Source organism: Sminthopsis crassicaudata, chromosome 1 (genome assembly GCF_048593235.1).
Source record: "Sminthopsis crassicaudata isolate SCR6 chromosome 1, ASM4859323v1, whole genome shotgun sequence".
Classification (NCBI taxonomy): Eukaryota; Metazoa; Chordata; class Mammalia; order Dasyuromorphia; family Dasyuridae; genus Sminthopsis; species Sminthopsis crassicaudata.
In genome coordinates this window covers 96,849,166-96,876,605 of record NC_133617.1, presented here as the reverse complement: position 1 = coordinate 96,876,605, position 27,440 = coordinate 96,849,166, and the positions used below count along the sequence as shown (strand labels likewise).

Genomic DNA, 27,440 nt, shown 5'->3' with positions numbered 1-27,440 from the left:
GACTCCAGGTCTGATGCTCATCCACTCACTTAGCTGTCCACCATTATAGTTATAAAATAAAATAATGGAGAAACCACTGGACTAGGATTCAGGATACCTGGATTGTATTTCCAACTCTACTGTCTAAGCTTGGACAAGTCAGTTCCCTTTTCTGAATCTAAGCTTCCTTTTCTGTAAGACAAAGGGGTTAGACTAAAATGATGACTAATATCTCATTGGGGTCTAAAATTTCATACTTTTTCTCCCCTCTCTCCCTTTTTATCTCTCATACAGGCTCTTATCCAGTCTTCTACTATCATGCCCCAGACTTCAGTCCCTGTGGAGGACACCTCATTGCGCCCTCAGTTCTGTAAGTGGCCATGTGAATGCCCCCCAACCCCACCCCGATGCCCCCCTGGCATCAGCCTGATCACTGATGGCTGCGAGTGCTGCAAGATGTGTGCCCAGCAGCTTGGTGACAATTGCACAGAGGCAGCCATTTGTGACCCTCATCGGGGTTTGTACTGTGACTACAGTGGGGACCGTCCGAGGTACGCAATAGGAGTGTGTGCACGTAAGTGACATCCCTACCTTAAGCTTCTAGGTTTAGCTCTCTTATGCAAAGATCCTAACTCCTCTGCTCAAGATCCTGAAATGGCTCCCTTTTCATTCTAGTGCCATCCCACCTTTCTAGCTTTCTGTCATATTCCTCTGCTTTATGTGTTCTGCACTGTCAAACTAGAATGTTTTTGGCCCTCCAGGACCCCATGCTTTCTTGCTTCTACAATGCTGTAGATGCTGGTTCATGTGCAAGAAATGTCTGCCTACCTGTGCTCTATTAAATGCTAAAGCCCTAGTGCGTGTCTCGCCTTTCAGGAGGACTTCTCTACCCCCCACCTCAATCAGCAGTACCTCTCATCTCAGACTTCACATAGTATTTTATTTGTCCCCAATACATCCTATTATAATAATTTGTGCATGTGGCATATTATTCACTACACTGTGAGGCACAAAGTAGGCATTTAATAATAGTACTTAAAAGGAAGCAAAACAAACTTATTATTTGTTGAATTTAGGAGAAGGGAAAATAGTATGAAGAGAAAAGTACTTCTCTAAGATTATCCCATGATGTCAAATAAAATAGTTTCTGTCTTCAATGAGCTTACTATAGTCTAGTTGGAGAAATGGAACCTGTGGCAAAATTACTATAATTACTATAATTCTCATTCAAATATATGCATGAAAGGAAATTTTGAAATTTTAGGATGAAAGATCCTTTTTCATGAAAAAATTAGGGAAACCTTCATAGAGGAGGAGGCATTGGAACTGGGATTTGAATCATTTTATTCCAAAACAAAATAATAGAACTAATATAGGTCTTGTTTGAACCCTGAACAGATAGATGGATGGATAGATGAATCAATAATGAATATCTCCCCAAGTAGAGTGTAAGTTCTTCAAGGCAGGAACTTTTTCCTCTTTTAAAAAATTTATTTTATTTTTAATTTTTTGACTAAAACAAGCATTCTTTTTTTTTTCTTGCTGAGGCAATTGGGTTAAGTGATTTGCCCAGTGTCACATAGCTAGGACATGCTAAATGTCGGAGGCCAGATTTGAACTCAGGTTGTCCTGAGTTCAGGGCTGGTGCTCTATCCACTGCACCACCTGCCTTCCCCTGAAACCAGCACTCTTTATCCACTTTTTGCATTCTCAGTGCTTAGCACAGTGCCTGGCCCATAGACACTTATTTAATGGTTATTGATTGACTAAATATAACAAATGATTACTATGCTCCAGATACAGTGCCTAACACTAGTACAAATACAAAATAAAATAGGTCTTGCCCTTATGGAGCTTTCATTCTAATCAGAGGAAACAATATCCATCCAGAATTTGGAGTTTTGGCCTGGGGAGACCCAGGGACTTATGCATTATAGGACAATTGATTATCCCATCCCTTTTCCAGGAACAATGGTAGGATTACTATAATTACCGCTCAAGAAGTTAGAAAGGGAAAACAGATTGCAGGAAGGGACACCACAGGACATAACAAAATGTCTGGCTTGGCCCTGGTTTTCTGGAAGATAGGAATGTTGAGGTTAGGTGTGTTGAGTTTGCACCAATTTTACAGAAGATGAAACTGAGTCCAAATTGATAGTTTGCCAGCATGTCAACAGGCAGAAATAGGATGTGGGAGGAGAACATTGCTGGAGTGTGATGTGGAGAAATATGTCTAGAATTCTAGTGAGCAGACTTCTCATGATTTCAACATCCTTTTTTTGATCAGACCAGTCTCAGAGGCCCCAGACTGTCCTACATACTTCACCAGTGTACAGGTCTTAACTAAGCTTTATCTAAACTCAATACACAGCACAGGGCTCTGTAGGTTTTAAATAAATAACTGTTGAATTGGGTTAAAATCAGTCAGGCAGACAATAAGCATCTATTTGGCACTATATACTTATTAGGACAACAGGGTGGTACAAGGGATAGAAAGCCAGGCTTGGAATCTGGAAGACCTGAGTTCAAATCCAGCCTTAGACATATGCTAGTTGTGTGACACTAGGCAAGTCTTTATCCTGTATACCTCCGTTTCATCTGTAAAATAAGCTGGAGAAGGAAATTAAAAACAGCTCCAGTATCTTTGCCAAGAAAACCCTAAATTGATTCACAAAGAGTTTGACAGGACTGAAACAATTCAACAGTAAAACAACAACAAATGTGTTTAATGACCCACCTTCTATGACAAACCTTTCCTGATGCCCTTTAATGCTAGTAGCTTTTACCACCCCAGTCACATTATCTCCAGTTGGATCAGTTTTTTTCTTAATCTTTTAACCTAGTAGTATGTGCCAAATACTGTGATAAAAGTCAGGGATGGAGCAATAAAGACAGACAGATAGACAAACAAACAGACATAGAGACATAAAGTAAAAGAAGGAGGGGGGATAGAGGAAAGGGGGGAAAAATATCAAAGACAATCAATTCTCGTCCTTGAGAATCTCACAAATTAAGGGGAGAAGACAATAAGCAAACAAATATGCACAAACAAATTATGTGCAGAATTAATGGAAATAATTAAGAAAGGGAAACTAGAATTAAGAGGAGTTGGGGAAGGCTTTCTATGGTAGATGGTATTTGGGCTTGTATCTAAAGGATTCCAGAGAAGCCAATTGGCAGAAATAAGTAGGGAGAGCATTCCAGACATGGAGAACAGACAGGTAAAATTCCCAGAACTGAGATAAAGGAGTCTTGTTTGCAGAACAACCAGAAGGCTGGTGTCACGGAATCAAAATGTCATGTGTCTATTCCTCACCAGCTTCCATTCAGAGGCTTCTTGAATTTAAGGCTAGTAAAGACTTTTAAAGATCCTCTAGCAAATAATTTCTAAATTTCAAAGGATTTCTTAAATATATATATACATGTATATATAGATATAGATATATATAGATAGATGGAGGGGGCGGCACTGGTAAAGAGGAGAGAAGATTGGATTTTTTGTTTGTTTATTTGTTCTTTTGAAATCAGGTCTCCCTTTTTCCCGAGAGATGCGCTGGAATTTGTGGGCCAATCCCAATGTTGATCAGCAGAAAACTTTTGATCCACTTTGTTTTTCTGATCTGACTTCTGAAGGGAAACTAATAGCCTCACACTTCCATAGGCTCACCCTATTGGTGCCAGATTAGTAGATACCAGATTGGTTTTAGCTCTGCTATAGCTCAGAGCTCCCATGACTAATCCACTTGCCAGTCTCAGGTTCCTCAGAAGCAGGGATCACAGGAATGTGCTACCATGCATGGCCACAATGTGGTTGCTATTGTTGAATAGTTTCAGTCATATCCAACTCTTCATGACCCCATTCCAGATTTTTTTGGCAAAGAAACTGAAGTAATTTGTCATTTCACAGATGAGTAAACTGAGGCAAACAGGGCAAATGGCTTGCCCAGGGTCACAGCTAGTGTTAGAGGTCAGATTTGAACTCATGAAGATTAGTCTTCCTGACTCTAGATCCTCTATCCACTACACTATCTAATTGTCAAGTATAAACCAGATAAGTTCAATTTTTCCTTCAACTCCAAATCCTTCACCCTTATAAAACAAGGGACAGAACCAGGTTCAGCTTCATATCAGATAGAGTGAAGGTGTTTATTATTCCAAGTCTTGGAACAAAAGACTCTAAGTCCATTTTTTCCAGCTTAATAGGACCTGCCAGGGCTTGTGTTCCATTCCTAGAGGCTTTAAGAACCCAGGACCACTTACATAACATCATGAGGCACTCCAGCAAGGTTTTCCTTGAAGAATTATTATTATCATAACAATTGTTTTATTATTTATTACTGTTTTATTATCATTAGTCATAATAGCAGTCATCACATTTAATTATGATAATAGCATACTGTTCCCACAATAAAACCATGAGGGATATTTAATGATCTAGCAAAAAGATTCCTAGACTTGGAGTCAGAGAGAATAAGATTCAAATTTGAATTCTGCCATTTATTAGCTTCTTAACTTAACAAACCACTTAACCACAATGAGCCTCAGTTTCTTTAACTTTAAAATGGAAATAATAATACTTATTATATTTAATTCATAACTTTATAGAAAGTCTTTCATAAAATGCTATTTATTTACTTTCATTGGGATACATGTTGTACTACTTGAGATTCTTTCCAATGCTGAAATTCTATGATTTTAGGAAGATGGTACAAATATTTGTGTCCCCATTTTATATGACTGAGAAAATTGAAATTCTGAGAGTTAAAGAGATTTGTCAGTAGTCAAAGAGCAAGCTAATGACAAATCTAGAAATAGAGCTAAGGTTTTTTGATTCAAGAACCATGATGGGAATGGGGTCAATGAAACTTTGCTATAAAGTGGAAACTTCAGAGGGTGGAATCATCCTGGAGATTCTATTCTCCATTCAGCAGCTTAGAAACCCCATGATTTCCTAGGGGATGATTCCTTGACTCCCACTTTTTTGATGTAAGTGACTTGCCCAAGTTAATAAGTGTCTGAGGCTGGATTTGACTCTCCTGTCTCTAGAGCCAGTGAACCCACCTCACTGCCCCTGACTTCCATTCCTTAATGACCACCAAGTCACTTCCACACTCCCCATGTCTCTTTTCCCAGGTATAGTCATTGTTGGCTCTCTCTCTGTCTATTCCCTCCTCAAATGTTTGTTTTGCCTCTTGGAGACCAAACACCTCTAGGGTATCTTCATCCCCCAATCTCATAAGTCTAAAGAACCCTTTCTATTATACCACAGTTACCTTCCTACTAAGAACCTTACCCCACTATTGGTGTCTGTGTATTTGCAGAAATGGTTGGTGTAGGCTGTGTCCTAGATGGGGTCAGGTACAGGAATGGCCAATCTTTCCAGCCCAATTGCAAGTTCAACTGTACTTGCATCAATGGAGCTGTGGGCTGCATTCCACTCTGCACCAACTCTCGCCCACCACGGCTCTGGTGCCCCAACCCTAAGAGGATCAAGATGGCAGGCCGATGCTGTGAGCAGTGGATCTGTGATGATTCAAAGAAACCTCGGAAGACCTTGCCACGACATATCTCTCCCTCAGGTAAGGGTAGGGAAAGGGATTGACAGTTTGGGAAGAATTTGGACTTCTATTTTAATTCTAACAATGAATTTATGCAATGGTCCAGTGTTTGCTAGACAACCAATCACTCAATTAATAAAGTAGGACATTATTGAGTGCCTACAATGTTATTAGCATTCTACCCATTGGTATTATGTGGGATGCAAAGAAAATAAAAGTAAGATTGCTATCTTCCCAAATTTACAATTTATTACAGAAGATAAGATAGAATGATGAGAAACTTTGGAACAGAGGGTACAGAACTGACCTTGGAAACAGGAATGGCGAAGTTCAAGTCCTTTCTCTGGTACAAATTAGCTGTGAGATCATCATTTAAGTTCTTATGCCTCAGGCAACGCAAAAACTATAAATTATAGATGAGTTGTGAATCAATATTAGTGGATGGAATTCATGCCAAGAATTCCCCACATAGATGAACTCATGGCTACATGTCTCCCCTCCTGCCTTCATAAATATCATATAGCTGATAGTACTAGAAGGGGTATTAGAGGTCATTTAGTGAAGTCTGACCCCTTCATTTTACTGATTAAAAAATTGATTCTCATGAAAATTAAATGGTTTGTTCAAGGACTTTTTAACAAGATAGAAGCAGAACAGAGATTTAGAACAGAAACTCATAGGATTAGAGAAATCATCTCTTCTAAGCTCCACATTACGAGAAGATCCATAATTCTAACTCAAGTCTGCTGATTTGAGTCCAGTGCTCCTGTCATCACATCACATGATATTGGGCCTTCTGAATTCAAGCTCAGCATACTTAGTGCTGCAATTCAGTTCAATTCAATAAACATTTAAGCATCTATTATGTGGCAGGCACTGTGTTGATCATCTGAAATACAAAAAGAGGTTAAGATAGGCCCTGCCCTCAAAGAACTCACAATCTAACACAAGAAGGTTCGATATGCAAACAAATATATATAAAGCAAATTATATACAAGATCATAAGGAAATAATCAGCTGAGGAAAGGCACTAGAATTAAGAGGAGTATGGAAAGTTTCCTGTAGAAAAAGGGATTTTAGTTAGGGCTTAATGGAAATCAAAGAGGTAGAACATTCAGGCAGAGGGGACAGCCAGAGAGAATGGCCAAAGCCAAGAGATGGAGTATCTTGTTCATGAAATAACCAAGAGGCCAAAGTTACTGGATCAAAGATGCTGGTAGAGATCCCAGGCAGTATGATGATAATAGATCATATTTCGATCTGAATCCAGCAATAAACCAAGTATTTATTAAATGTCTACTATGTGCCAGGCTTTGTGCCAGGTACAAAGAAAGAACAATCAGTTTATTCTAATGTCACTTTAAGATTTGCAGATGTTTTTTTTTCCCAAAACAACCCTATGAATTCAGTGATATAAATGTTCTTATTACCATTTTATAGATAAGAAAACAGGATCAGAGTAGTAAAGTGTTTTTTCTCATAATCACATAATTAGTTCAGAGACTTGAGTTCAAAGTTTCTGACTAACAATATAACACCAAACCTTTCCTCAGTAACTACCCCAAGGGGTCAGTACAGAAGGGCTAATCAGGGCCTGTTCCTACAACAAAAAAGCAAAAAAAAAGAAACCAATGTTTACCACACACAAGTATCCAAGAGAAGCAAGGTAAGTGAGACAAGCTGCAACAGTTCTCTACAAAGCCTGTGGTTCCATGACTGGGGCATCTGTTTGGGGGTGGGGAATGAGGTGCTGCTCCTGAGACTGGCTAGAAAGCCAGCATGTACTCTGGTGGCAGCCACTTGGTTACTGCAGATCCAGGGCCATGGTGACCTAGAAATAAAACAAAAATCGATATATCCTGTGAATTAAACCAATTGCTTCAGGGCTGCTGAGCTCAGATGTTCAATTTCTTTCCTCCCTCCTCTCTTTCTCTTCCTCTGTGTATGTGTGTCTCTCTTTATGCCCCTCTCTTTGTCTCTCTTTGCCTCTTGTTTGTCTATATGTTGTCTCTGTGTGTGTGTGTGTGTGTGTGTGTGTGTGTGTGTGTGTGTGTCTATCTCACTTTCTCTGTGTCTTCTGTCTCTCTATCTCCATCTTTTTTTGGGTCTCTCTGCCTCTCTCTCTGTCTCTTTGTTTTTGTCTCTCTGTGTCTCAATGTATGTGTGCCTCTCTCTCCCTCTCTCCCTCCATCTTTGTTTCTTTCTGTGTCTCCGTCTCTCTGTCTGTCTCTGTCTTTGTCTCTCTGTCTCTGTCTCTCTCTGTGTCTCTCTCTCTCTTTCTCTCTCTGTGTCTCTTTCTCTCTGTCTTTGTCTCTCTGTCTCTGTCTCTCTCTCTGTGTCTCTCTCTGTCTCTCTCTGTGTCTCTTTCTCTGTGTTTGTCTCTTTGTCTCTGTCTCTGTCTCTCTGTCTCTCTCTCTCTCTCTCTCTCTGTGTCTCTTTCTGTCTTTGTCTCTCTGTCTCTGTCTCTGTCTGTCTCTCTCTGTGTCTCTTTCTCTCTGTCTTTGTCTCTTTGTCTCTGTCTCTCTCTCTTTCTCTCTTTCTCTTTCTCTCTTTCTCTTTCTTTCTCTCTCTCTCTTTCTCTCTCTGTCTCTCTCTGTCTGTGTCTTTCTCTCTCGGTCTCTCTCTCTCTCTTTCTCTCTCTCTCTCTCTCTCTCTCTCTCTCTCTCTCTCTCTCTCTCTCTCTCTCTCTGTCTTTGTCTCTCTGTCTCTGTCTCTCTGTCTCTGTCTTTCTCCCTCCCTCCCTCCCTCTCTGTCTATCTCTCTCTTTTCCTCTCTCTTTCTGTTTCCTCTCCCTCTCCTTATTATCTTCTTTTTTTCTTCCTTTTAAAAAAAACATTTCCTTCATGGCTCTTCAACAATGAGATGATGATTAGAGTCAGTTCCAATGATTTTGTGAAGAAGAGAGCCATCTGCATCCAGAGAGAGGACTATGGAGACTGTGTGTGGATCACAACTTAGTATTTTCACTCTTTTTGTTGTAGTTTGCTTGCAACTTGTTGTAGTTTGTTTTCTTCCTCCTTTTCTTCCTTTTTTTCTCATGCAGCAAGATAATTGTGAAAATATATATAGAAAAATTGCACCTGTTTAACATATATTGGATTACTTGCCCTCTAGGGGAGGAGGTCGGGCGGAAGGGAGAAAAAAAAATTTGGTACACAAGGTTTTGAAAAGGTGAATGTTAAAAATTATCCAAGCATATGTTTTGAAAATAAAAACCTTTAATAATAAAAATTTTTAAAAACGATCTTGTTTTTATCCCTTTCTCCTTCCCCATTCTCAGAAATCATGTCCATGATTTTCTAGGTTTGTAGGTGAAGAAACTGAAGAAATGAGACCTAAAGAAATTAAATAGATTTTCTAATGTAGCCTTTGAATTCACACTTGGTTCCTCTGAAAAACTACCGCAGGTTTAAGGTTCTTTCTTACACCTACTCGAAACCATAATTCATAAGCTCCAGATCCTGCCTTTACTTTTATCAGTCAGCCACAAGAAACATTAGAACAAAACAAACAAACAAAAAATTTAATCAAGCAACCTACCAGATAGAGTGCCAAAAGAAAATTCCCCTGCATACATGGAGAACATTCTTCTACATAATGTCATAACACCAGTGGGGACAACCCAACCACAGAAAATGCATATGATCAGAGAATTACCACAAAAGGAACATTTGTAGGGAAAACATGAATTCAGGGAACACGTGAAGAAAGGAATACATGGAATAAAGACATATACGGCCAGGGCATTCACATGGTAAGGAAAACTCTTAACTCTGTTATCCCATGAATGCTGATATAGTCTCCTGATGTCAAATCCAGCTTTGGATACTTACTAGCTGGACAAGTCACTTAATCTTCTGTTTGCCTCAGTCTCCTCATATATAAAATAGGAGTAGTAATTGTAATCTACCATCCATTATTGATGTAATTATAAAATGTTTATAAAACACTTTACAAACCTTAAAATACCCTGATATAATAATCATGATCATGATGATGATGATGGTGATGATGATGATGATGATGATGATGACTACAGTAAAGGTAATGTCATTAATCTGTTCTCAGCTAGATATTTTATCTCTTTTCTATGCTAGGGTTATTGTAGTTTTATTGGTCTGGTGGTCAAGGCTGGGCAAGCTACCTCTTGTATAAGCATAATTTCACTAATCATAGTCAGTCTTTGGCATTGCTTCAAGGCACCAACTTTTGAGATATATCTCTACAGAGTCACTAGCGAGGCAACCAGGCTCCCGTTCTCCAGGGCATTGTGATCAGAGTTTCTCCTTGACAAGGCAAGAGAGCAGTTCCCAGCTAGAAGCTGTGAGCCATCACATCTTTTTTAGGGGTTTCAGAACAAAAGCCAGGTACAGCACTTTCAGGTTATAATTTTTCTTTTAATTCAAAGTCTGGGTTGAGTTATAGTCAAATCTCTTTTAATTTAGGGATGGAATTCCCTTGTAACTCCCATTTTTAACTCTTTATGGTGATCCTATACCATTAAAACCCATTTGGGAAGGCTGTGCCTAAGAAATCCCAGAAGAGCAACAAGGAAGTTAGACAGTGAAGCCTTCTTCTAGAATCCTATTTGGATTGAAATGAATCCAAGCAAGCACAAAAGCTAAGGAAGATGAAAAGGTCATTAGCGTTCACTCTCCTGGGCCACATTTTATCTTTATTATCTGTATCTGTCAACAATAAAGCCTCTGGCTTTCCTGCTGTATTTTGGTTAGTAAAAAAATATCCACTGACTCTCAAAAAGAAAGTGGCAAAGCCAGGAATCAAACCCAAGCTCTCCTGACTCCAAATGCAATACTTTTTTTTTTCTTTTCTTTTTTTAATTTTTTTTACTGTTTTCTATCTATCAGGCCATCTCTCCCCATTGTCTCCCACAGATACAAAGAAAATATACTCATTTTATATAATTCCTAAGTCAAAGGTTTCCAAACATCTGATCTTTTCTGCCATGTTTTATACTTTTTTCAAAAAACTCTCCGGTCTTACCTCATCTGATACTTGCCAAAAAAAAATAAAAAATAAAAAAATAAAAAAACCTATGGTATAGACAAAAGATGTATATGTTATCCACAATGAAGACATGTGAAGCCCAGAAAAGGTTTACTCAGGCCCACAGAGCTAGTGAGAATTATAGCCAAAATTAGATGATGAAATATTAGAGCTAGAAGGAACTGTCTAATGATGTCCACCCAGATGAAGAAACTAAAGTCCAGGAAGGACACTCAGTTAGTAGCAGGATTGGGACTTTACTCCATTGTTCTTTCTATTTTGTGTTGTTGTTTAGTCATGTTTAACTCTTTAAGACCCTTATTTGGGGTTTTCTTGGCAAAGATAGTGGAATGGTTTGCCATTTCCTCCTCTAGCTCATTTTACAGATGAGGAAACCAAGCCAAACTTACTTAGGTTTAACACACTTAGTAAGTGTCTGAGGCTGGATTTGAATTCAGGAAGATGAGTCCCATAGAAGTGAAGTGGAGAAGTAGAAAGAGAAGAAGAAGAAGGAGAAGAAGGAGAAGGAGAAGAAGGAGAAGAAGAAGAAGAAGAAGAAGAAGAAGAAGAAGAAGAAGAAGAAGAAGAAGAAGAAGAAGAAGAAGAAGAAGAAGAAGAAGAAGAAGAAGAAGAAGAAGAAGAAGAAGAAGAAGAAGAAGAAGAAGAAGAAGAAAAGAAGAAGAAGGAGAAGAAGAAAAGAAGAAGAAGGAGAAAAAGAAGAAGGAGAGAGGAGGAGGAGGAGGAGGAGGAGGAGGAGGAGAAAAAGAACAAAGTTCAATGAAATATTTTTCAAAATAAAAGAGAAGGAAATTCAGAAGAAAACAGATAAGCAAGACCTTTTAGTCACTTGTGTTAAATTTAACATTAATTGAAAACCAACACAAGTTCTCAGTTTAATTTTAATATTAATTTTATTATTAATTTTAATTAATATTTATTTTAATAATTATTATTTATTTAATATTAATTGATGTTTCTTATGTTTGTAATAAAAGAATATTTAGATAAATGATAGATAGGTAAACATGGTGGAAATTATAGGTTACATGATAATAGAGAAAATAAAGTAGGAGGGTTAGCCTCATTGGTCTTTAAAATCCATTCCATCTCTAAATCTTTGATTCTATTCTTATCATTCATAGCTTCTGAAGGAAACACTGAGTCATGGCAAAAGAACTGTATTGTCCACACATCTTCCTGGAGCCCCTGTTCTAAAAGCTGTGGGATGGGAATCTCTACCAGAATTTCCAACAACAATGAGCAATGTCGCCTGTCAAAGGAGAGTCGCCTATGTAACCTGAGACCCTGTGAGGTGAACATCACCCAGCACATCAAGGTAGGAGCTACTTTCCAATAAGATTGAAGAATTCTCTCAGCATGCAGTCTGGTTGTATTGTAGAATTTCAAATTAATTCTACAAGTCATCTGTTTTCTACCTGAACATCTGCAGTAACGCAGAACTCACTACCTCACAAGAAAGCACATTCTATTATTAGATAACTACTTATTATAAAAAACTCACAGCACTTGTAAGTTTTTATTCACTCAGTAGAAATCTTTCTCATAGTGAGCTAAAAATCATCCTTCTTGTTCCTCTTCTCTCTTCCTTCTTCTCTCTCCTTTGTTCAATCAATCAATAAAAATTTATTTAAGCAACTAAGATGAGGTAAGCATTGTACCAAGCACCTGCACTAGGAATAGAAAAACAAGCTAAAGATAGTCATGCCCCTTAGTTTAGTCTGCTTTTTGTTATTAAATCCTGACTCTGCCTTTTATTAGTTATTGGACTTTAGACAAAGCACTTTACTTCTGTGGGATTGTTTCCTCATCTATGAATTTGTGAGGTGTATTGTTCTTTAACGTAACTGGACTGCTTGTCATTCCCTGATTTTACCTAATTCTTTCCTGTATCTCTTTTTACTTAAGTTTTTGATTCCTAGGAATGGACTTACCTGTCCTCTTTCTGCTATTAATAATTCTTCCCTTCCTTCAAGATCTAGTTCAAGTGTCATTCTCTCCATGAACTCTTCCATAACATTACCAAGTTGTAGCACTTTTCCTAGACTTCTCCACCTTGATTGCATTCTCTTTGGGATCATCACAGGAACATGCTGGTAAATGTTTAACAACCAACTTTCCAAGAAAAAAAAAGTCTATATATTACTTACATTTAATTTGTATTATTAACATTTTATCCACCACTTTCTTAAATCTATATAATAAAAAATAGATCCTTGATTTGTAGCCTTTACTGATTTCTTACATGCAAATATTCACATTGAAAATTTAATAATCAGCCCAAACCCTCCAAGAGCTAGCTCTACTATATCTATGAATTCACTCAGTTTTGTATAATTTTGACGTCTCCCACTACCATTTCTGCCCCCTTTTCCCATCATTGTGACCATCCATGTGAAAGCTGAAAAGGATCTCACAAGACTGAGTTTATTTTTATATTTTTCTTTGCTTCATAGAGTGTTATCATTGTTATTGTTGTTTAGTCATTGCAGTCTTGTTGGACTAAAAAGAAAAGCATCACCAATTATTCAGATAACTTTTCAAAAATGTGTTATTATATTTTAAAACAAATTTATTTACTTTTATATGCACTTATAACATATTCCTCCCTTTATCCTCCCCCCAATAAAAATATCCTCAGCATAAAAGGTATGGTCAAACGAAACAAATTCCCAAATTATCCATGCCCAAAATGGATATGCCTGTTTTTGAATCTCTGGCAGGAGGTGAGTTGTCTAGCCTACTTATCATAAATGTCTCTATACTTAGCTGGTCTAGTCCTCAGGAAAAAAAATTTTTAAAAAGTAAATAAGTCTATTGCCAGGACAGAATAGCCTTTGCACTGTGGTAGACCTCTTGAGAGCTTATGTTCTGTGGGAAGAGCCTTGGAGAGTATAAAATCAACACTCTCCTCTCACCCCACCTCTCTCTCAATTTTCCTCTTCCTCTCTCTGTTCCTTCCTCCTTCCCTCCCTCCCTCTGTCTCTGTCTGTATCTCTCTGTGTTTCTCTCTTTCTATTTCTCTGGTTCTCTCTCTCTCTCTCCCTCTCCCTCTCTCTCTCTCTCTCTCTCTCTCTCTCTCTCTCTCTCTCTCTCTCTCTCTCTCTCTCTCTCTCTCTCACACACACACACACACACACACACACAATCTCTCTCTCTCTCTCTCTCTCTCTCTCTCTCTCTCTCTCTCTCTCTCTCTCTCACACACACACACACACACACACACACACACACACACACAATCTCTCTCTCTCTCTCTCTCTCTCTGTCTCTCTGTCTCTCTCTGTGTGTCTCTGTCTCTGTCACTGTCTCTGTCTCTGTCTCTCTCTCTCTCTCACACACACACACACACACACACACACACACACACACACACACACACACACACAACCTTAATCCATAGCCACTTTGGTAAGTGGAATATCACTGAATACATGTATTAAACTCAACAAAATGGTTCCACTAAATAAAGCTTTTTGGTTCCTCCAATCCAGCTTTATGTCTCTGATGAGGATATCAATTGATGGATTATTGTTACCTTTTCTAGAAGTCTATGAAAACTTTCTTACTTAGCCATCCTTTGACTTGTCTCTCATTGTATGACCTTGAGCAAATCAATTCCTGGTTCTAGGAATTAGTCAGTATTCTAAGGATGCTCTCAGCTCTAACATTCTGGATTTTAATAGTCTTTATTCTAAATTCACTTCCTGCTATAAAGTCTAGCATTCTGTGTCCTAACATTTACAAGCTCTAAAGTCTCTTCTAGCTTCTAACATTGGGTGTTGTAATAGTCTACATTCTAAGATCTTTTCTATCTCTAACATCCCATTCCAAGCTCTAAATTCTTTTCCAATTCTATGTTCTGAAGTCCCTCTCAATTCTAATATCTTGCATGGTAGAATATTTCTGTTCTTAAATTCTGTGATTCCAAAGTAAGAAGGATCACTTAAGCTAAAAGGAGGGGGCCAAAGATTTAGACAAAAGAAAGTAAGCAGTCAACCAAAGAGTACTCAAGACCAAACTAAATAAATCTTGCTTTCTTCTCCTCTAGCCAGGGAAGAAGTGCTTGGCTGTATATCAACCAGAGCTTCCAATGAACTTAACCATCTCTGGCTGCGTGAGCACCAACAGCTACAGGCCCAAATACTGTGGAAGCTGCACAGATAATAGATGCTGCACCCCTTACAAGTCCAAGACCATTGTTGTGCATTTCCAGTGTCCTGATGGCCCAAGCTTCTCTTGGAAACTTATGTGGATCAATGCCTGCTTTTGCAACCTGAGCTGTAGAAATCCCAACGACATTTTTGCAGACCTAGAACAGTACCATGATTACACAGAAATAGCCAACTAGGCAGATGGAAGGCTAGAGTATCCTCAAGACCCAGGAGGACCATCTTTCATGGTGTCAAAGATAACATAGTTTCATAGTCTCATTCCCTTCCACACTCTGACAGATTCCAAGCCCTTCCAAGCGGCAAATTATTTGTTAATCAACAGGAATTGGGTTCTCTCATGTAGATCATTTTCTGCCTTAACTCTTTAAGTCGAGAAAACTCTTTTCATCCAGCATTTAATGCTATTTGAAAAAAAAAAAAAGATTCAAATGCCTCAAATGGACAAATCTTAAAACATTATCTGTAAATGCTATTATTAAATAGACAAAGTGGTTACTGCATTTCATGCTTACCTAACAACTATTTATAATGTAGGAAAATGTAGTCACTTTTAACAAGCCTTACCTTCTATTTCCAAAGTGCTGGGAAAGTGGGATGGGGTAGAGGTAATGCAATATGTTATTTTCTACTTCTATTTCTTTTCCTAAAAAAACCTGCATCTGATATATCCTTGTATTTCATTTTCTCTTTGCCTAAGACTTAAGTAAATGAGTCTTCCCTTCAAAAAAACCCAACTGGCAAAAACCCAAGCATTTTAACTGATACATTAAGGGCATTTTTCATCTCATAGATAAACTCAGTGTTTATCTCTGAGGCAGGGTTCTTTTAACTAGTTCTCCCAATTCATTATTCTTCTGCAAATAGCTCAATATCTAATCTAGACTTTAACCTGATAGTAAAGGAAGAAGTAAGGACATAGGATTTTGGGTCAAGTTCAAGCCTTTTCCCTTACTATCTGTATGACCTTGGATAAGTCACAAATTCTCTGAGCCATAGTTTTATCTGTATCATGGAGATAATAATCCCTGCCCCATCTATCTTATAGGAATTTCGTGCAGATCAAAGAGAATCATCACAAAGTTTTAAGGTGCTATACAAATGTGAGCTATTGTTAGTAATAACAACAAAAGGCATGTGCTGCTATCTGGGTCATTTCTTAGGTGAACTGGCGTATAGTACAATATCAACTCTCCCCAGCATAGGGAGCTTGAGAAATTCATAGCTGATGCTTCCAGGCTGTTCCATACACCTTTATCAGTCCTCCCAGTTACTTTCTCCACAACCTTCCCTATCACTTTGCCTTGGGAACCAAATAGAAAGGATACCCTACTGCACATAATAAAAAGATCTAGGAGGAAGCATGGGGGCAGTGAGACATCTGCTGTTTACTAATTAATGGACACAGATGTAACTCAATCATATCGGAAATATAAAATTAGACGCAAAGACTAATATAATTGGCCACTCTTGGTTAAGAGATGGTGGTACCATATCCTAATCTTATAAAGGCAGAAGCCTGGTGCTGATTAGAAATGGTAATCTGGTACCTGGGATCCAGATCCATAGGGTTTCCAATGTGATAGCATGTTGGGTACCATTATTAGATGTCTGTAAGTCATGTGACTCTCTGTGGCTTTCATCCATGTATGAGTATCCTCTATGTATATCAAGGAGAGCAAAGATCTCTGGAGAGTTCCCATCAGTCATATCTGTGTTGTAAGAATAGACGGGGTGGGATGCCTGGTAAAGGCAAAAGAAACTAGATTCCTTTGGTTTTGTCATTTATCATTTCATTCATTTCATCAGTGTTGTTCTTCTGTATGTGGTAGAAAAAGTGATGTAATCCAAAAACATTGTCAAATTGTATCTCTGATTTTTCTAAAGGTTTCTAGTTGAACAGAAATGTGTAAACAATGCCTTGCTTAATTATTTGTGAAATCATTTAACTAATGGTGTATGGCCAATTGCATAACTTTGTCTATATGTATGTATGTGTATGTGTATATATATATGTATAATTTTCAAACTGTGACTTAATATTTAATCTTACAGAGGTATTTTTGTAAAGGATATTTTAAAGCATAGAGAAATTTATCAGGATTTACAAATAGTGGGCAAAATGAGCTCAAGACACCCATGTTTCATGATGTTGTTCATTGCTCATCATTGTATGGTCCTTCTTTACCCAAAGTGGAAGATTTTTATTACTTCAGTTCTGAATTTGTGACTTTTCTTCTGAAAAATAATAAATCACCGGCAAAATGATCAATGGACCAGTACAAAGTGTTTCATTTGGGCTTCTAGAAGCAAAAATAAAATAGAAATCTCAACCTGAGTAACTAGAATGTGATTAAAAAAAAAAAAAAAAAACTTTTACCATCTGTTTCCATATCTACTGTCTGTTAGTGACTTACTCAACACCTCCATATCTAATCTGTTGCCAAAGTCTTTTGACTTTACCTTCAATTATGTCCCCTTCTCTCTGATGATACTTTTACCACCTTAATGGATGTCCTCATCCCTTCATACCTGGACTATTGCAATAACCTATGCCTGCCACAAGTTTTCCCACTCCAATCCATCTTCCACTCAGTGTCAAAATGATTTTTTTTTCCTTAGCACAGAGGCTGACCCCTTGGCTCCTTATCATCATCATGATCAAATACAAAAATCCTCTATTGGCATTCAAAGCCATTCATAACCTACCTCCTCTCCTTTCCAGTCTTCTTATAACTTACCTTCTATTCATTTCCTCTTCAATCCACTGACAGTGACTTCCTTGCTGTGCTTCAAACATTTCCCTCATTTCTGGGCATTTTTTCTGGCTATTCCCCAGGCCTGAAATTTTCTCCTACATATTGCCTCCTGCTTTCCCTGATTTCCTTCAAGTCCTAACTAAAATTCTACTTTCTATAAGAAGCCTTTCCCAAGTCGTCTTAATTCTAGTGTCTTCCCTCTCTTATTTCCTCTCTGTCCAGATAATAGCTTGTCTTTATGTATTTATTTGCTAGTTCTCTCCTCTATTAGTGAAATCCTCAAAGAGAGGAACCATCTTTTGTCTTTCTTTGTATCACCAGCACTTAGCATAGTGCCTCCCACATAGTAGCTGCTTCATAAATGTTTACTAACTGACTGATTTAATAATGCTACAAGAAGGATTAGGAGATATCTATCACAAAGATCACTTATTTAGAGTCAGAGGACAAATCTGCTCCATTCTTCAAGTATGGAAATCAGTCTCATTAGGTTGTTTTTCAATCATGTCAGACCCTTCATGACCCCATTTGGGGTTTTCTTGGCAAAGATACTGGACTGATTTGCCATTTCCTTCTCCAGCTCATTTTACGGATGAGGAAACTGCGGAAAACGGGGTTAAATGATTTGCCCAGGGTCTGAATTATGTGCTGAATTATGTGTATATGTTACTATTATCTTCATTCCACAGATGAGGAAATTCAGACTGAGAAAGGTTAACTGATTTGCTCAGGATCACAGCAGCTAGTAAATGTCTAAAGCTAGATTCCAATATATGGAAGAAGTTTTCTAATAATTGGAGTATTTTTAAATGGAATAAGCTGGGAAAGAGAAGAAGAAGGGGAGGAGGAAGAGGAGGAGAAGAAGAGGGAAAAGGAGAAGAGGAGGAGGAGGAGTATTTAAAGGTTTGCAAAGCACTTTAATAATTATCTCATTTGATCCTGATAGTAAAGTATGTACTATTATTAGCTACTTTATAGGTGATAAAACTGAGTCACAGAGAGGCTAAGTAATTTGTCTAGAATGCCAGAATTAGTGAATGTATGAGGCAATTATACATATGACACACAACCATTATGTGTCAGATGCAGGTCATCCTTTTTCAGAAGCCATCTCTCTATTCACCAAATCATTCTAACCCCCCCAATTCTAAAGGGCAAAAATCAAGATAAGTGGAAATATGACAAATATTGCATTCAACTGTCTTTTTATTTGAATATTTGGGGTCATATATATTGTAACTAAGAATGAATTTGAATTCAGAATTCTCCCATTCCAAGGTCCAAAGACTGCCACCTATTTGCCATAAAATGAGGGAATAAGATTGCCAAGATCCCTTCTGATTCTGGCATTCCATATTGTAAAGATCTCTCCTATTTTTTCTAACATTCTGTTTTTTAAGATCTCTTTTATCCTTAATATTCTAGCTTCTAAGGTCTTTTTCAGATCTAGCAATTTATGTTGAAGTTCCCTCTAGGTCTAACACTGTATGTTTGGAAGTCCTTTCCAATTCAAATATTCTATTAATAATTAAATAGGTTACTAAGGGAGGCCCTACAGAGAACGAGAATGAACTTCCCTAAAACCCTTGCTGTCCTTAGCTTAAATCTTGGTTTAATCAGTGGGTTCAAACATAAATCCTGTATTTGGCTCATAGAAAGGATTTGCCAAACTGGGCCCAGCCCAGAGTAACAGCTGTTACAAGATTTAAAGCATTCCAGATCAGAATAGTCTTCAGATGACAAGGGAAACACAAACACAAACAAATAAAGATAGGGGAAGGAGACACAGCTGGTAAAAATGGAATATCTCAAGAGCTTCAAATAGAACCTGATTTCCATATCTCTTCCTTGGCTAACTTACTCTATGCAAAAGCAGCTTAATACTTCTATTGATGCATCCTTTTTCCTCCATTTCTCAACAACCTAATCATCTGAAACTAAACAGGGAGAATGGGGAGGGTATTAAATTCTTTATCAGCTGGAAGAAACAAATGTTCTCTGAATCAGTAGAAACAGAAGTTACCATTGAATGCACTCTGATACAACCTATTGTCCCACCCAGAAAAAGGATCTGTGTTTATTACTAGCAAGGATGTACATCTCCATCACTCCTGGTGTTGACTAAGCATTTTCTTCACATGACAGATGGTGTAGGTGCTCTCAAAGTTATAATCACCTGCACTCTGATAAGACCCCAGCATTTTGCAATCTAACAATAGGCTTGTAATAAGCAATTGGTTAAGTTTAAGTTAAGTGGGGCAGTGAGTGCTGGAGGTAGAATCAAGAAGCCCTGAATTCAAATTCTGTTTTAGATATTCTCTATATCTACTCCTTGGCAAATCCCTTGAGACTTAGTTTCTCCATCTGTAAAATGAGCCTTATGGGATGCAAATGAAATAACCTATACTATAATGCTTTGCAAACCTTAAAGCATTATATAAATGCTAGCTGTTATTAAATATTTTGGACACTAGGTGGCTATTGCCTGTGGCTATCAGTACACATTGTGATCAGTGTGGACTCCTCTAAATGCTGATCTATACAGGAGTTATCTACTCTCTCCTGAGGTAAGGAAGGTATTTAGGGATCCTGTAATTTGAGTGGTATAAGTTCTCCCAGATGATCTACCCTCTATCAAGTCTGCACCTTGCCTGTAATTTATCATTTAGAGAGTTTCTTAAAATCCTGACAATTTAAGCGATTTGCGCAGTCACAAAACCATTATGTGTCAAATGGTCATCCTTTTTCAGAAGCCATCTCTCTATTCACCAAATCATTCTACCATCCAATTCTAAAGGGCAAAAATAGAGGTAAGTGGAAATATGACAGATATTGCATTCAACTGTTATTTGAATATTTTGAGTCATATATATATTGTAACAAAGAGTTTGGTAAGCAAGTTTAAAATAAAAGACATCTATGACTAAAGATACTAAAAAATGAGCAACTTCATTTTTTTTAAATAGTAAAATTTCTCATCTCTGCTCTCAAATGTTCATTCCTGCTTTACAGGAGGTCTCCCCTTCTCATTCACTACCAACCAGTCTCAGAGCAATTTTTTAAAAGGTTACATGATTCTTTTGAAAGCACAATGGGATATCTCTTATTCCAGTGTAACAATATTGTACAGATGATTCCAAAGAGAAAGTAGCAATGAAACAGATACATAGGGTTGAGTCTGCTTCCTCCTTTCCCTATACACATACCTTCTCCCAGGAATAGATGGGCAATGAATAAAGGGCAGAAATTGTGGATTTTGAAACTCTCTGAGGTTGGCAAATACTCTTCAGACACCTGGTGGGCAGAGGAGTCTGTAGGAACTCACTGCTACTGGATAGCTCACAGTACAGCCTGTCCTACCAGTAGATGGACTCCACTTAGACTCCTGTCCTGCTTGGTCTGGAACCCACTTCTCCTCTGTTCTAGGTTTATAGAGTTCCAAGGCTCTGTATCTTCACAATCAGCTACAAGTGCAAAGCTAGAATGGCAGTCCAAGGTTTCTCTCAATAGCAGTTGGGCAGGGCCAAAATATAGCAGTCCTCAAGCCAGAATCTCTCTGCCTTCCCTGATGGTCTTAAACTCTTACCCCCTAATCTCAACCCTTTCTCCCCTTAAACTCTTACCCCCTAATCTCAACCCTTTCTCCCCTTAAACTCTTACCCCCTAATCTCAACCCTTTCTCCCCCCCAAGCCTTTTCTATCTATTTTGAAGGACTATGTCAGTGCCCTAGGGCAAAGCCTTGGTCTTATGTTGATGGTTCAAATTCATTCAAGGTCTAGTATGTGTCCAGTTGCCTTCAAATAATAGCCCACATCCTAAAATCTAACCAAGTTGATTAGGGGTCTCCAATTTTACCAGGTGATTCCTAATCCACCCTCATTTTTTATTCGTAACAGAGTTTTGGTGTGTACTATCTCTGATGAAGCATCTTCCATGGGGATGAGGTTAGGAATGGATGTTGGATTCCTAAATTTCCCTTTTGTAAATTTTGTGGTCCCCTGCAAATATTTCCACTTCCTCCATAGCCTTTCCCTCTATGGCCAAGATATTTGAGTCTGGTATTCTAGCCTATCATTAGAAGGTCCTAACACTTTCTAATAGGGATTCCTGATTTTTGTGTGTGTCCTAGACCCTTTAGACATAAAAGGCACCAAAATGAAAATCTTAAATGATGAAAACATCTGGTTTTCAGAAGACAGAACATGAACAATGTGGGGAAATGTATAGGGAGATAAGTTTTGGCTTAGTATGAAGCTGACCTCTGGAAATGTGCCCAAGGAGAATAATGGCTGCAAATAGCAAGGAGCTTTGTATCACCTGAGGTACCTAAGCAGAGGCTGAACTGTGTGTCTCACATTATAACAGGCACCCTCCCAACTTATTCATATGTAAGGGGGTTTTTAAATAATGAAAGAATGCCTTATTTTCCATATATGGACACCCCTGAAAAAAGGGAGTGAACAAAATTCTTTTGGAGCCCTAAATCAGATTCCTTATGCCCATTTTTCATGGTTATCCTTTCAAGTATCTAGAGTTCTCATTTTTCCCCATTAATTTTAACAAATATTACATTGATTCTATAATAAACCACTCATCTCTCCAATCTGATTTATTATTAATCTGGACTTCATTTGCTGTTTTTCAATCTGTAACATAAATTGTTCCAGTTTTATATGCAAATTCCTATCTATGTGATTGTCGTGTATATGTGTGTATGTGTATACCAGCATATATTTTTAAGTGTGTATGGCTACAAATTTTACTTTCAAAAACGGGTATTGCCTCAACTAACAACTAGGTAGCCATGTGCACTTGTATGTACGAGTCAGAGTCCAAGGTCTTTCTACTCTCAAGAGCTATTTATATTTTAAATCTTATGTCTAACTTCATGCAAGAACTGGATGATCTAGAGATTAATGGAACACCTCTGAGACCCATGTTTCAAGTCAAAAAATGTATTTTGTGGATCAAAAAGAGAAAGTATGTAGATTGCCAGTAAACTTGGCATTCTTGTGGTCTGTTTACCCTGCAAAAAGGCCGATGTACAAGACAAAGATAAAGACACAAGGAACTGCAAAGTTACAAATTTATTGGTCTGGAAATAAATACAAATATCTCATTAAGAAACCTTTTTGGCAAGACTTGACACCACACTGTCCATCTCTGGCTTTTAGCCACTTCTGTCTCTCTCACCAACTTCTGGAACAAAGATCCTGAGAAGCCCCCAAAGATGGAGGCTTCCAGCAAGTCAATTAACAAAACTCCAGGCCAGTCATCCTCCCTAAAAATATACTTTCTACCAACTCTAAAGTTGGTGTTACTAGGAACCAAAGGCTGATTAGCAATTAACATCCTTCCAATAGGAAAATTCTTTAATTAGCTAGAGCAGTCCATGAAAAATCACCACAATTGGTTGCTTTGTTTGGCAGACAATGCCTTCTCCAAAAAGGTAGAGGGGAGTTAACTAAACAATGCAGGAATTCCAGAATTCTTACATCTTACCAGATTCCATCATCACCACCCCCCACCACCTTCCCCAAGTGTTCTCTCCATCCATCACTTGACCAAAAATTCCTTTTTTAAGGAAATGGTTCTTAACAAGTAACAACATTATGCCAGAGTCAAAATTCACAGCTATCTTTCTTAAAGGTCATGCCATCATTCTAAGACTTATTCTTTACAACAGAATTATGAGGCAAATTGATTTCAGGACACAAGATTCCAGAGTGTTAATTTTTTTGGGGGGTAAGAAAGGGAAAGGGGAGGGATGGGGCTGTGCCTTTCTTTAGCCAAACTGATGTTAGACTAAAATGCTCCTTCAAGGAACTACAAAGAGCTACTTTCTGTTCAATGTGAAAAATCCAACCCTGCTCTGTACCCCATCTTTTAGGTATGGTTAGATAGCAGGCCTAGCTCTAGGCCTCAGACTGAATACTATTATAACTCTCTTCCCCATTATTCATATAAATGTAGAATCAATGATTTTTCAAACTTAAAAGGGTCTTTAAAGCAGAAAGCATGGAATTAACTATCAAGGAGAGCTAGAAAATGTCTCAGATCATAGAACAGACTGTTCAAGATGGAAGGAGTTTAGAAGCATGGAACATTAAAACAATGAGCATCAGAGTTGGAACCTTAAAAATCATTATTTCATACATGAGGAAATTTGAGGACCAGGGAAGAGAGAAACAGAATTTTCAGCCTATGTCACAAAACTGAAATCCCCAAGGAATGAAAATTCCTTTTAAATAAGGTGGGAATCAAAAAAAGAAGGAAGGTTCCTCACCACATTTTAAGCAAAGGTGCAACAAGGCTGAAAATCTTACCAACATGAAATACCAGAAGTCCATCAATGACTTTCATTATGTTTAAAGCCTCATGTTTACATTGGCTAATTTAATGGTTGAGAAGAAAATGGGTTTTTATGCTTCAAAATTAAAAGGTGTATAAATGCACAATGTAATTTTAAAGTATCTACAATTATGATAGTTTGAGTTTGCAAAAAATTCCCCCCCAAAACCCACCAGCATAAATGTGAGCTTTACCAGTTTCCCTCATTTAAAAAAAAAAAAAAAAAGCTATTCACAATGCACTGGACTCTCCCTCCTTACATCCAAATAGTGTTGCCTGTATTACACACTGGGTCAGTTTTTCCTTTTCCTGCAAAGAAACAGTTAGTAGATCGGCTGTACCATTGACCAAAGGCCTATGTGACTTTTCTTCCAGCCTGAAGGTTTGTTTTTTAAACATAAGTTTTTCTCTTCTCTTCTCTTTTTTTGGGGGGCAAAATGCCTCTTTCAAGCTTGATGTGAGTGAGAGAAGACAGCAGCAACCAGAATTTTGTGAACAATTTAATCAAGAGACCCATCTCTGGATGCCTGCGTTAAGATTGGTCTCCATTTCTTTCCACATTACAACCACCCCCTAACATCGAAACGACTCTCCCTCAATCCGCTTCATTTTGTTCTCACCAGAGCTCACTCTTAAAAAATAAGCTTTGGATTAATACCAAGTTATCTGCAGTGTGATATAGGAGGGGTGGGATGTGGGGCGAGGGGAGGAGGAAAAGGAGGCAGCTACTTAAAACAGAGTTCAAATCAGAGCCAGGAGGAAGCTACTAGGCTCCAAGAGGGTCCTTGCCTAACAGGAGACTTCCATGGACTTGAGCCCACTGTCCCCGGTGTTCCCGGAGTTGGGAGTGATCTCGAGGCGGGTGTCTGTGTGGGAGCGGCTGCGGGTCCCCTCGCTGGTGTGGGAGCGGCTGCGGGTCCCCTCGCTGGTGTGGGAGCGGCTGCGGTTGCCTTCCAAGGAGGTGACGCTGGAGCCAGAGGCTGTGCGGGACCTCATGAGGCGAGTCATGCTGGCAGAAGGCACTGAGAAGAGATTAAGGGATGGAGACTGTCATGGAAGGGCCGTGAGGAAAGGGACCCAAGTCCCTCCAGCCCAATGTTCCATCTTATAAACAAAGCATCGGAGGGACAGAACAAGAGAAATTACCTGCCTGAGGTGACATGGATAGTTATGTAGCCAGAACTCAGATCTTTCGACCGCCTCCTACCCCCCAGTTTTGTAGTCACCTTTTCTTTCAACCAATCAGGGGTAAAAAACTATCACGTCATGAAGAATAGAACAAGTCCAATCACATCATCTCCCTCCTCAATAAACTCTAGTGACTTCCTATTACTTCCAGGAATAAATATAAAATCCTATTTGGTGTTCAAACACCTCCACACTTCCCCCAATTTTTCCTGTCATTTTATAGCTTATTCTCCTTCTACAAGAAGTCTTTACTGATACTTTTCTCTGTTAAGTTACCCTGTATATATGTCTTCTCCTTTAGATGGTGAGCTCCCTTTCTATGTGCAATGACACATAGTAGGCTCTTAACCCAGACCTTCCTTGCATCCTCCCCATCCTACCAGTAAGTACATCACAGTGACTAATAGTCAAATAGCTTGTATACATAGGATGCAGTGTTTGCTGAAGAAAGAAATACATACAATTAATCTGATTTACAGGCATCTGATGCCACTGTTTATTGCATAATAGGGACACATACTGTCATACTTGTATGCATACCAGACAAGTTTGTGCTCTGTCCCCATGACCTCTTCCCTCCCTAAATCAAGCAAACAAGCAAGAATAAGTAGGTTCCAAGGGTCCTGCTTTTTCTTTTTCCCCATTCTTAATAAGCAACCTGACTCCTAAGAAAAAAGCACAGCTGCTTTGGGAGGAAAATAAGTGCCTGACTCAGCTTTCCCTATTTTTCTTCAACCAAGAGCATACATTTTTTTTTGGGGGGAGAGGGAGGAAGGGAAGGAAAGCCTACACTCAGCTCTAGCTCCAAGGCAAATCTGCCCTGATTTACACACTGCAAGTTAAACAAATATGAGAGGGCCGGTGAGTCTCTCTGATTACCTCATTTGCCAGTAAGTGTTACTTAGCTCAAAAGGTTCAGAGAGTGATAGGAGGAGACAGAACTGGACCATTGGGAAATGGTGCCACAGGAAAAAGAGTCTGTGTCCTGTAGAGCTGAATAAATGATACACAGGTCACCTTGAGGGGATGGGGGGGAAGAATATTACACAATAAGGATCATCATCTCTGTGTATGGCAACAGAAGAGAGCCAGGGGGAAAGAGCAGGAAGGGTGATAACAGAACCTACTACATGGGACTGTTTTGAGGACCAATGGAAGAGAACATGTGCAAAGCCCTTCCCATATCTTAAAGTCCTACATGATGTTCTAAGCATTCTGCAAACCTTAAATCACTATATAAACAACAGCTATTATATACAAGGCACCCCCAAATCTTAGTGCCTTCAAGTAGTATGTGCTATTAGTTATTGAAGTATCCCACAAACCTTAAATCACTATATAAACAACAGCTATTATATACAAGGCACCCCCCACCAAAAAAAAATCTTGGTGTTGCTTTAAAGTTATAACTCTTAATCTTAAAGCTGTACTGAGATTTTTGGAACACCTGTACACACACGTGTTGCATATATGTGTAATACACGTGTAATCATGTGTGTAGATACATTATATAGTGCATACATGCACTATTATACATACACATACATGTGCTTACTTGTGTTCTCACACACTTGTAAAATAATTGACAACATGAGTGAATGTATATAAATTCAAATTCATTCATTCATTAGATATTTATTAGAGGCACATGTATCTACATACATACTATAAATACCTGCATATACAATTGCACAGTGAAATCATGTGTGTATAGATACATTCTATAGTGCACATATGGAGTGTTATAATACACACATTATTTACTATCCTTCTACACACACACAAAATAAGAGCATGAATGAATATATACAAATTCAGATTCATTCATTTATTAGATATTAGAGGTAGATATCTGTACATATTATAAACATACACACATGCACATATACCTATAATCACATGTGAATACAGATGCATTACATAGTGCATATATGCATTTACACATACACATTTACATGTGTATTAATTCATGTTCTCACACACATACAAAATGAGAACACGAATTCAAATGCCTTCATTAGATATCAGAGGCACATGTGTCTACATACATATTACATACATACATGCAATAGTCACACACCTGTAATCACATGTGTGTATGGATACATTATATAGTGCATATATACACTGTATCATACATATACATGTGTATTTACTCGTTCTCTCTCACACACATATACAAAATGAGAGCATGAGTAAATATATACAAATTCAATCCCTTCTTTCATTCATTAGATATTTATTAGAGTTAGGTAGTATGAGTCAGAAAGACCATCTTCACACTTACTAGCTGTGTGATCCTGAATAAGTCATTTCACTGTTACCTGCCTCAGTTTCCACAATTGAAAAAAGGGGATAACTGCATCAACCTCACAGGATTGTTGTAAGGATGAGATGAATAATATCT

The 27,440-nt window shown here is 38.3% G+C and overlaps 2 protein-coding genes across 3 annotated transcripts in view; one reads left to right on the top strand and one right to left on the bottom strand.

Moving 5' to 3' along the window:
* The first annotated feature begins 251 nt into the window (after positions 1-251).
* CCN4 (cellular communication network factor 4) lies at positions 252-17,002 on the top strand. 2 transcript variants are annotated; one of them, XM_074265075.1, is made up of 4 exons: positions 252-553; positions 5,301-5,558; positions 11,687-11,880; positions 14,614-17,002. In XM_074265075.1, the coding sequence occupies exons 1-4, from the start codon at positions 298-300 to the stop codon at positions 14,911-14,913; spliced, it is 1,008 nt and encodes a 335-aa protein (XP_074121176.1). In that variant the 5' UTR covers positions 252-297; the 3' UTR covers positions 14,914-17,002. The 2 variants fall into 2 exon arrangements, with proteins under 2 accessions (XP_074121176.1, XP_074121185.1); XM_074265084.1 differs by having other exon boundaries at positions 278-530.
* Positions 17,003-22,566: 5,564 nt separating this feature from the next.
* The window catches only part of NDRG1 (N-myc downstream regulated 1), a 74,977-nt gene continuing 70,103 nt past the window's right edge, over positions 22,567-27,440 (bottom strand). The window contains exon 16 of the mRNA XM_074265060.1: positions 22,567-24,867. Within this exon, the coding sequence (XP_074121161.1) occupies positions 24,635-24,867 (233 nt within the window). The 3' untranslated portion in view covers positions 22,567-24,634. The remainder of the gene's footprint in view (positions 24,868-27,440) is intronic.